Source organism: Tetranychus urticae, chromosome 3 (genome assembly GCF_039701765.1).
Source record: "Tetranychus urticae isolate SD_2017Ah chromosome 3, NJAU_TeUrti_SD_1.0, whole genome shotgun sequence".
NCBI classification, from domain to species: domain Eukaryota; kingdom Metazoa; phylum Arthropoda; class Arachnida; order Trombidiformes; family Tetranychidae; genus Tetranychus; species Tetranychus urticae.
The window spans coordinates 19,665,416-19,677,184 of record NC_142960.1 but is presented as its reverse complement, the minus strand read 5'-3'; the positions used below and the strand labels follow the sequence as shown (position 1 = coordinate 19,677,184).

The 11,769-nt window shown below is 32.3% G+C and overlaps 2 protein-coding genes across 2 annotated transcripts in view; both read right to left on the bottom strand.

Moving 5' to 3' along the window:
* Positions 1-394: 394 nt before the first annotated feature.
* On the bottom strand, positions 395-4,141 carry SMC5 (structural maintenance of chromosomes 5). Its single transcript, XM_089269285.1, has 4 exons — positions 3,907-4,141; positions 1,091-3,755; positions 839-1,018; positions 395-773 (listed from the first exon to the last, which is right to left on the bottom strand). Exons 1-4 carry the CDS (start codon positions 4,032-4,034, stop codon positions 573-575), a joined length of 3,174 nt encoding a protein of 1,057 aa, XP_089125411.1. The 5' UTR covers positions 4,035-4,141; the 3' UTR covers positions 395-572.
* Positions 4,142-4,435: 294 nt separating this feature from the next.
* Positions 4,436-11,769, bottom strand: part of LOC107362930 (acetylcholine receptor subunit alpha-L1) — a 29,281-nt gene continuing 21,947 nt past the window's right edge. Inside the window, exons 7-8 of the mRNA XM_015930067.3 lie at positions 7,088-7,338; positions 4,436-4,800 (exon numbers count right to left, since the gene is read on the bottom strand). Coding sequence (XP_015785553.2) covers positions 4,594-4,800; positions 7,088-7,338 — 458 coding nt within the window. The 3' untranslated portion in view covers positions 4,436-4,593. The remainder of the gene's footprint in view (positions 4,801-7,087; positions 7,339-11,769) is intronic.

Below are 11,769 nucleotides of genomic sequence, written 5' to 3'. Positions count from 1 at the left end.
TACCATTGTCAAATTTCGAACCAGAAACTCCATTCTTCACATTGCTCCACAAATGCATGTTGTTAGAAATAGAGAAGCGGGATCCTTCAAATATCTTTTGTGAAACCAATTTATGTTCACATTTCATTGAATTATCCGATTCATACTCAAGATGATACAATGGAATGGTAAAATGGTTATTAAGTTACTGAATTTAGCATGTTAGGTCAAAGATGAGCGATAAATTAACATTTTTAAGAAATCGATAGATTGGATGATTTACGAGAGAAGTTTGAACAATTCGAGTCTTAGTGATATTTAAAAAAGCACATTAATTACAAATAGCTTATAATTACAATTTAGATGGTACAATTTAGATTGAATTGATCAATGGAAGAATTAAAGACTGCACAAATCATAGGTCAAAATACAACACTTTGTTTTATTAAACTCTTATGATAGACAAAATAGTAGCAGAACACAAAAATAAATGTTTAACTTGTCTTTAAGTGGTTCACTGGAATGAGAAAAAATGAAATATTGACTAAATTAGCTACATTTTTGCTGCTAAATTATACATTGCTATAGAAATATTAAGCAGCTATTTGAGCTTTACAACGATTCCAGTCCACAGAAAATTTGGGTCCATTGAAAATGACGTGAATATGCATTCGATCGGTGTAGGTTAGCTTTGGTAACAGTTTAGGAGAAAATAAAAAGTATTGAGACGAATTGGTACTCGCTGTCTCTACAATGAGATCGAAAACCCGTCTTTCATTAGTATCATCCATGCCCTGAGAAGAATAAAAAAAATAAATTAGCAAAGAATGAAAAGAGTTAAGTGTTTTCTATAGCTTACCTGATTGATTTCATCTACGATTCGGAAAGGAACTTTAGTCAATTCTTGCAACGCGATCATATAAATCATAGTAGCAACACTACGTTCACCTCCGCTTTGATGGAAAGCTGATAATTCTTTAAGAGTTTCATTGTCACGATAACGAACTTTGATTGAAATTCCATAAGTAGAAAAGTCCTCCTGCAAAAGAAAGGCAAAAATTTAGTAAAATCAAAGTGGAATAAAAAGAGAAATTTAAAGCGATGAACTTACAGGATCATCACCATGAGAGAGGGAAACGTCACCGGCGTATTCCAGTCGAGACATAAATTTTGAAAAATTTTTGTCGATGCGACCAATTAGTTCTTGGATAGCAGGTATCCAGCGACCTTTAAAAGCTGCAACATCACTTTCAATAAGCCTTAAATCGGCGGAAACTAAATCAATTTCTCGTTTTCTTCGTTTAATAAGATCAGTTTGTTGATTGTAATCATTGAGAACAGATTCATCGCAAAGCTCTTCCATACTGGACATTCTTAGGGCAAGTCTTCGCATTTCTTCTTCAACTTCGGGTAGAGTATCAGGAAGCTTTTTGAATCTGTTTTTGACGTCTTTGGGTAGCTCAGCTTCATTGCAATTAATGGCAAGCTGGGCATCTTTTTGTTTCTTTTTGGCTTCTCGGCGTGCTTCATCTCTAATTTCTTTTAACCGTTCAATATCTGTTTCATAATTCTCAAATTTCTTATTAGATTTATCAAGTTCATCTTTGGCTTTCTGAAGACGCCTTTTTGCAGAGTTGGTCGTGACTTCGGCGGCAAGTTTCTTTGAATTAAGGTTGACACATTTTTCCAAGCCTTTATTGATTAAATCCAACTTTTCCATTTTCTTTTCCAAAAGAGACTCCAAAACTGATTTGATTTTGACTTTTTCACTTTCTAAATCAATTTTTTCGCTCAATTTTCGATTGATTTGTTCAGTTTTTTGTTGAATTCGAGTTTGTAAGATTTTTTTCTCGTCTCTTTTGTCAATCAATTGTTTTCTCGTATCACGAAGAGAATACATTTGACTGCGTAAATGTTCGATCTTTTCTTCCATAGATGCTTTTTCACTTTCAAGCGCTTTTCCTTTGGATTGAATAGCTTCCATTCTTTCTTCGATTTGGCGTTTACGAACATTATCTACAATCATTACTAACAGAGATGGGTCTCTCAAGCGATCAGTTGAGATGACCTTTTCTCTGTCATAACGAGAAACCGTCCAAGAATGAGATGTATTACCGCAAAAGAATCTTTGAATTTGACTATTTTCTCTGAGGAATCGATTTGAATCTACATCTTCATCACCAACAGGAACATTATGAAGATTATAATTTTTACACAAATATCGGGTTATGGCGTCAGGAGCATCGAACAAATCTTTGATGTAATGCTTGAATCCATAAGGAGATAGATCATCCATAGGCAGCTTGGGGTCCATGTTCACATCATCTGCACCTGGGGCTTGAACAACATTTACATTGAGATTATCTCTTTTCAACATGGTTGTAAACTTTTTAAGATCCTCTATATCTTCACAAACAAATGCGACCAAATCTCGTCTTGGAATAGTAGCTTCGACATAGCAGATCCACTCAGCACATTTCACATTTATTTGAGTCATCATGGGTTCATAGATCATACGACTGAACTTTTCTCGGTTACGACGAAGCCATTCAGCTGCATCCCAAACCTTTGGATCAGTTCTTTTGAGAAGCTCTCGTCTTCGCACTTCAACATTGATGATTTGATCTCTTTCACTTCTGAGCTGTCGATATCTTTCTTTCATTTTTTCAATTTCTTGGACCATTTTATCCTTGCTAATTGTAAGCTGTTTCAGGCTTGTATGTTTTTCCGTTATTTCATGTTCGATCTCTTCGATTCGGCCAGCATAGTTTTCGTCAGCCGATGCATCAAGTCTTTCTTGAAGCAAACTCTTTTCCGATTCTAACTTTTTAACATCTTTTATTCTGGTTTCTTCAATTTTCTTTTTTCCATCCAACTCGGTTAAGGCCTCAGCTATCTTATCACATAATTTATCATATTCCTTTTTGTGATTGTGAACAAGGTGAATTGATGGTTTGAGCTCTTCTAAAGACGCTTTAGTTTCAGCTATTGCTTTATTCATGGCTGCTTTCTCCTTGTCGACTTTCTCTTCCAAAGGCTTATTTTGAGATCTACTCTTTTCGTATTCTTTAACTCGTCTCTCCAAATTTGCCTTTGCTTCAACATATTCTTGTCGAACTTGCTCGAATTCGAGCCAAGGCTTCTTTTTTTGTAACCAACTCAATTTCTCGGCATATTGCTCCTTTTCTCTAACTCGTTCAACCGCTTCAATCAAACGATCAGTTAAGTGTTGATCAGTAGCTAGTTGTTGATCTAAATTGGCTTTCTTTTTACGGAGCTCCTTGATCTTATCGCTGTACTTTATAAGCTTTTCATGAGTGGTAAACATGTTTTCATCACCAGCAGCTTTTTGAGTATTTTCCAATAGCTGCACAGGATTCATCCGAGCGAACTCTACCACTTTCTCTTGAGGTAAAAATTGACACAGGTTACTAACTCGAATGTTTAAGCTTGATATCAATTCCTTAATTTCAGATAACTTTTTTGGCACTTTGTTCAATAACCAATCCGATTTACTTTTACCATCCCCAGAAGTAGAAATTTTTCTCTTGATAACATAATTATCACCTGATGGATTGAATAATTCAATCTCGGTTTGAGCGTAAGGACAACCAAATCGAATATACTCATTAAGTTGGCCGGAACGTCCGGTGGCTGAAGGATCTCCTCCTAAACCAACAATTATGGCACAAACTAGAGCTGATTTACCAGTTCCGTTTGGACCCAGAACCATGTTCAAATAAGGCCCAGCATGGAGTTCCACACTCTTGTACGTCCTGAGAAAAAAAATGAAAACATATTTTATATGTATATAATGAATTCACAAACAATGACAATTAAGATTCCGAATAAAATAAACGATTTAGACTTAGAGCCTGACAAATCTAGAGTCTTAAGATAATAAATAAATAGGTTAATTAAACTTACATGAAATTTTTAAGACGAATCCTGATGATGGAACCCCTAGAGAAAGGACCATCAACATTTTCATCTGGAGCATCATCATTAAGCTCCTGGTCAACTTGATTACTACGTCTCTTGCGTCGATTGGACATTTAGATTGAATTAAGCCAGTATGAATGTAGAAACAAACTAAATTTAAACAAATCAACTAAACACCCATTGAACAAAATAGAAGAAGAAAAACAAATCCACCAAACGAGAAGTGTTCAACAAAACAAGATGATTTCCCGGGTAAACAAGCAAACCAAAACCTAAAGGTGCATGTGCAGAGAGCGCCAAGTTTAAACAAAGTAAACCCATAAAACAAACTCTAAAGCAAATCTAAAGGTTTTATTTCATTTTAATCAGTTTAATTCACAAAATACATTTAATCGCATTAAACTAAAATAATATCTTTAAAAATTTACTAAAAAATTACAACCAACAATACTAATTCACTAATGGAAATAGAAATTTCTGTTTCCAAAGTACAATAAAAAATGAGACGAGAAAATCTTTATTTACGATTCATTTATTTGGTATTAAAATAGTATATCAATTGAGACAAATTTACATTTTAATACAATGAATAAATCAAATTTGAGCTTCAAATTCATTGTCAAAATGCTCAATAACCGCAACAATAAAGAGCCTTTTAAGAGCATTTGATCATCACTGGATAAGCTCAGATAACTCGGGAAAATCAGCAACATAAGTCCTGGCAATATGAGATCGTTGAACATCAATCGGTTGAGTCTTGTCATACCAAGATGGAGCTTGAATAAAGATACCAAAAGTACCCGAAATACAGGCCATAGTGAAGAACCAGAGAAATATCCGATCCAAGACCAGAGCAACATATTTCCAATCTTCTCGCATCTAAACCAGAAAAGAAACCAGAAAATTAACATTCAATTAAAGAAATCAAAATCTCAAACCAACAAAATGATTGTAAAATGTTGGTTTAAATTGACAATCAATTTCCCTTTAAACATAAAACCCAAAGTCTAAAAATTAGTCAAATGTAAATCTATAAAATTAGGTCTCAATTTTGGTTAACAATGGTTTCAATTGAGCGCGCAAAGCTTTAGCAAAAAAAACAAGGAAAATGTTTCCAAAAGATAAATTACTTTCAATTCCCATTATAATTCAAAGCTACAAAATGGATAACCAGTAAACATAACTAATACCAAGACTAATAATATTAAAAGCTAAATCTAAACCAACAACAATAATAAAATAATAATAATGATAACAATAACAAGAGCAATAATAATGATAATAAGATAAATAAAAAGTTGATTGCCATAGAAGCACATTTAAACGTTAACTCATTTTACTCCTTAAACGTTGCCTTTAAAGTTGCTTTATCAGTATCAATATGAAATAATAAGGAATAATATAAGGTGAAGAAGAAGAAGAAAAGAGTAAAAATAGAAATGTTGAAGCAAAAAGACGGAGAAGGCAAGTTGCTGCCAACATTTCATGTTAACCAGATAATTTTATTCAAATGGCTCTCATTATGGTTATCATTATCATTATAATGATTGTTACAATTTTCATCATTCTTTTCCTCTTAACACTTTTCACCTTTTCCCAGTAAATCATAATCATTTTCTGGGTTCAACAAAAGTTTACTTGTAATAACTCGTAATGAAAAATATTAACATTAGAAAGAGTTGTTCTTGATACAAATTGTTGCTCGATTTTTTGAAACTCAAAATTGAAGATTAAACAATTTCTCATTTGATTGATTACCTTTTGTTGGTAAACTCGAGTATTAAAGGTTGTCTTTAACCACAAAAGAAGCTCAAGACTTGGAGTAATCGTATTAATCTTAATTGGATTGAAAGTAAATTGAAATTCAATTGAATCGACTAAAGGAAAAAGAAGAAGAAGAAGAAGCAAATCGAATGCAAAATTTTCCTTTTTTATTCACAATAAGATAATATTTCATTAAATGCTAGGCATTTCAATGTTATATTATACCAATTAGATTAAACATTGAATTGCCACTTAATTCTTAATGGATAAGAAATCTTTGGCATTTTCCTTTTTTTCTCTTCGGCTCAACTTTATTCTTTAGGCTCAAGAAGATGAAGAAAAGTATAATTCTTATTCCTGCTTCTCCTTATTATCATCTTTATCTTTATCAACCAGCCAAGTTATTCTTGACTCTTTCATCTCTTATCTTCATCTTTGAGATATTTTTTGATACCAAAATGTTCTAATAACATTTTCTCTCTTCCATCTTCCCGACTAATCCATACTTTATTCCTCTTTATACAGTTTCATTCACTTGATTCTGGATAGGAAAATTTTCTTATACTCAAAGTACATTATTTTCATCTTTTTTTCCTTCTTCTTCCTTCTCGCTGAACCTAAAGCTGACTCGATAAGATTGAACAAGTAGAGTATTTATCCTGCTCTTAACCCTGACAATCGATTGGCTTTATAATACAAGCATTGACATAGTTTATTAGTAAACTGAGTTTGACCAAAAGAGTGGAATAAACGAAGAATAAATTTATTCCAAAAGCGAAAAAATTGAGTTTTTCCTTTTTCTTATTCTTCCAGTTTAAAAGTAAACATACTAATACAATGAATACATATTGACCTGTAAAGAGTCGAAATGGTTCAATCAATTGAACAAATACGAAAAAGAAGAAGAAAACAATTTGGAGAAAAAAAAGTTGAGAAAACTTTTTCTCTCCTTTTCTCTTTATTTTTACCAATTTTAACGATAATTTAAATTCTGGTTGAGATATGAGAAGAGAGAAGGAAGAAAAAAAGTTCATCCAAGTGTAATGTTATTAAAGGTTATGAGTTTACTCTTGAATGAGGTGAAACTAATAAGATACATGATTAGTTGAGAATAATAACAAGTTTAATCTTGCGATAATATTAATGGATTTACTTGGATTTTTATGGATAACAAAGTTTTTGATTGTTTATTGAGCCTTTACTCTATCTCAATGAATCAATAAAGTTTAGTCTTGGAAGCAATGAGCGAACAAAAAAGACAAAAAAAACGAAAATCAAAATTTCTATTCATAACAAGTAATAATCAATTTCGATAGTTGAGCAAAAAGTTGATTCGAGTTTAGTGAAAAGGAAAAGGTGAAATGAGAAGAGGAAAAGTTAATCATTTCTGGATCGTACTTACACTTTCAAATTCATCGGCATTGTCAATGTGCTGAGCTATGAACATGGCATTTGTAATTGCTCTTTCAATCGACCTTGGATATCGAATTGGAAAGTCAAAGGTTCGATCAGCCACAGCACCGGGTGAAGAGTCGAGTTCATTGATTACCATGGGATCACCATTTGAATCACCTGTGGAGGTTGGACGAGCACTGGTTGAGCGACTTGCAGAAGCCAACTTTGCCTTCAATTTTTTCACTTTGCTCTTTGAATCTAAAGAAAAGGATTTCAATTGAAAATTTAATTTCATTTTGTTTTCGCTTCAAAACGTTGAAATCTTTGCATTTAATCTTGACTTTTATTTAGACTGTCATCTTTGACCTTCGAGTTTTGGCCTAGTTTTCGAGGAAAAGAAGTTTCGAGTTCTTATTTCAATTATCTCATCACTTGCCTTCTTCGTCTTTTTCTTCGTTTTTTCGTCTTCTTCTTCTCTTTTCTTCGTTATTAATACTTGATACTTGATACCATTGTTTTTACTCTTATTAATGTTTACATTCTTAGGGATTGAAGAGACAATTGAAAGACTTACGGTTCGCAGTAAATAACAATCATAATCAATTAACTTGATGGTTCAACAAGACTCGAGACTTTAATCAATATATAAATAATTAGCATCCAGTGAAAGTGAAACTTTCATCGTTTCTCTTTTTTTCCTTCTTTTCCCTCTTTTCTTCAATTTCCTTGCTTGAATGGGAGTTAACAAGATGAAAATTTTCACCATCAAGTAGAGTGAAAAATGAAGCAAGAAAAGATCATCTATCTTTTCGGAATGGATAATTAAAATTCTTGAAACTTGATTCGAGTAATTATGGTAGAGCCAAGTTTAAGTCATCAATAAATATTTAATTACTTTGCATGAAATTGAGAAACGACAAAAATGAAGTGATTCGCCGAGTGAAAATTTTCACTTGCAACAAACATTTTCAACGTTTTCCACTCCCAGTTTGATATTGATCTGGGAAAGGAAATGGAATGAAAAAATTTGCAACATTATCTTGAAGGTGAGAAGCAAAAAGTTGACAAGTTGAAGATAAGCAAATAAAAAGGTTCATGACTTTGCTTTCCAAGTTGAACATTATTCTTGTCTTTACATCTTCATGTCTACTTGTCAGTCCAGTCCAGTACGAATAACTCATTGGTAACATTTTCTCCATCAGACTCGCTATTAGATCTTACTTTTTTGCTATCTTTTTCTCATTCAACGTTTCTCAAGATTCTTAAACACTTAACTGTTTACAACTTGGAAAAGAAATGATGAGGATACTTTTGGTCTATTTCCTTCCGAATCGGAAGATAATGTTGCCAGTTTTTGACCAGAGTCAAATAACAACTTTTTCCTTCAACATTCAACTGAAAAGCAATCATTCCCAGAGCCAAGCATTTTCTCATCAATTTTGTCCTCTACTTCAACTCTACAGTTTCTCATATTGTATTTACCCTGCGAACCTAAACAAGAATTTCACTCCCTTTATCACTCCCAGTATCCCTTACAGCATCATTCCCTTGCTATACTCCCAGAAACACTCCTCGTATAACTTCCTGTTAAACTCCCAACGACACTTGCATTTCAACTCCCAGTCCTAGTCCCAACTTTACTCCCTGTCTCACTCCCTGTGGCACTTCCTGTTCAACTCCCTGCATAATTCAAAGAATAAGTTTCTATTGCACTCCCAGCCATGAATAAAATAAATATCTCAATGCTCAAGGTTTTCTTGAAGAGATAATTCATAGTTATGCAATTCAAACTTCATTTGTTTTAATAAATTTCATTTTGCTATTTATCAAGAATTTCTTTGTTTTTCCTTTTCTCCTGTCACAACCTTATTATCTCAATTATTATGATTTTGTTTTTTTTGCCTTCCTTCAATTTGAATAATGAGAGATGAATTGTGATATTTATAAAGCTTCATCTAACCTATCAATTTGAATACATTAAAAGATTCAATTTTAGCCACATTATGATAACCATGATCATGGTTGGATAAATCAAAAGAGTTGAAAACAGAAAAGAATGAAAATAAAGCTGAAATAATCATTGCCATAATTTTCTTCTCATTCCCTTCTTCTTTCCATCTTTATTTTACTCCAAACCAATTGTTACGTCAAAAGAAGGAATAAAATGAGATAGATAATGAAATGATAGATATTGAATGAGCTGCGAGTTAAAGAAAGATAATAATGATGATTATTATGATGATAATGATAATGATAAAATAGAATCAAAAGCATATTATTATAATGATATGTAAAAGAGGAAAAGGTTTAAGTGGATGAGATTGCAAAATGAAGATGCAAATGGAAGAAGAAAAGGAGAAAATTGGATGAACAAGATGAGAATGATGAAGATGAGAATTTTCGCCATTTCTTTTCGTTCTTTTCTCTCCTTATAAGATGCATTATTTTATGCTTGGAAAGAGATTCAAATTTGAATATTGAGTTGAGTGTAAAAGCGTGTGTTTCAATGTGATTAAAGTGTACGATGTTTTTTTCATGATAATGAGCAAAGTTCCAAGTTTCATGGCTTACATTTGAAATTGCAGCAAATTAAGATTAGATTGAGAATGAAATAGTCTTTGACTTGCTTAGCTATATCAGGATTAAGGATCAATTGTATGGAACTGATAAAAGTTCAGAGAATCTTTCACGAAAAAAACTAAATTCAAAGCACTGAATTGAAATGGCCATCTGATTTATTCTGATAACTGAGAAATTGATAGCAATTCTTTCATCAATTTAACTTGTTCTCATCGCACTTTTTTTAGCTTTGGTGAGCATTAAACAAATGCTTCATAAGTAAAAATAACTCCCAGTTCTTGGTGCCAAAAAACTCCCTGTAGAGTTGGATTCTTTAGCATTTACTTAGTAAATTGTGCAAGTTGACTGAAAGATTTGGAGATATTTTCTTCAATAGAAATTTTTCCTTGGACTTTTATCAAAATAAGATGAAGCTATTTAATTTAATAGTTTTTCCTTCCCAATAGATTATTTGAGTTGAGTCAATATCTAGACAGTAAGAACCGTGCAAATCATAATGTTCATGATTGAAAGCAAAGATTTTTTCCACGCTTAGAGTAAATGATTTAAAATGTAACATTCAATGAATTGGGAAGCGAAAAAGATGAAGATAAAAAAGGTTGCAATTGAAGCCAGGGAGTTGACCTTTTTTATGCTCTGGTCTGGGAGTGAGTAGAGAAATGTCTTGAAATGGTAACAGAATTAAGATAATCTAAACTTTGACCCATTAAGAATTTGTCTTTTTCTTACAGCAAGCGATTAAGTGGCTATTATAGTCTGGTATTTTCATGTTGAGTGAAAACTTTCCCTTTACTCTTACTCATCATTCCCTGTATTTTCCAGCATTCAATTTTCTTCTTTTATTCTGTACTGATCAGCTTTAAAACCTAAAATTGAACATTTCAAAAACTAATCCTTGGAATGAAGAGAAAAAGAATTTATCCAGAAAAAAAACAAAACAGACATCATTTACCTTCCCAGTAGTCCATCATTCCCTTGCTTTGCCATCAAAAGGTGTTTTCTTTCAAATAATTTCTTAATTTTTTCTGAATTTCCAAAACCGTTTAACCTTTCAAAGATGAAACTGTCGTGAAGATAATGACTCTTGAAATAGCAAGACTCATGATGAGCATTCAAAATTTCCGAGTTTATTATTTCAATTTCCTTTTTATTTTCTTCCAACCTCATGGTGAATTTTTTTTCTCACTTGAAAATCGTTTACATCATGATACAGTTCATTTAAACTTACACACCTAGTCAAGGAAGGCAAACACAAAAATATCCAATTGAACTTGTCCAAGCAAAGGAAACGAGAAAATAACTCCCAGCATTATTATCATCAAATGATATCATCCATGAGAATGATGATAACGGATATTCTTTATTTCCTTTAATAAACGAATAAATGAGTTTCGGTTGCGAATAAATTCAATTGTTTCCTATTGATGAAATTTCTTGATAAAATAATTTCCACTCCCAGTCAGCTGGGAAGGTAAAAGGCAACAAAGACATGAATCAGATTAGAAGAAAATTTTTCTCTGAAAACTGATTAATTCCATGAAAATAGCATCTGTCTGTGGTTCAATAAACTGTGAAAATGATAAACAAATTGTAATTATTTCAACTTCACCAATCCAATTTGATTTAGTAAAGGCAATTGGTTTGCTTAATCAAATTACTCAACTCGAGATTGAATAAATATTCCGACAATTGCTTCTCCAACTGTTTGATAATTAAGTCAAGTCATTATGAAAATGTCGAGTTGAGTTCAGTTGAAGCTAATGAGGAGGCCAACAAAGACAAAATGTCTAGCTCTTAATGAAGCTTCACCTTTCCATCCTTTTTCCCATTCCCAGTTAAACATTTGAAATATTTTATTCTCATGTAACCAAAACTAGGCAAAAGATGACTCCAGGCAATAAAGATAATAATATTTAATGAGACATAAGTTGATCAACAAGATTAATTTGGTTGCTCATCAAAATGGAAACAGATTGATTTCCTTAATTCCAAATCAAACTACTAAAGTAAATCGATAAATTTTCATTCAGACAATTGCCTTGCATCTAATTTTCATTAAACCATTTAATAAAAGTTATTGAAAGTTCATTTGCTATTCAAAGTTTACTT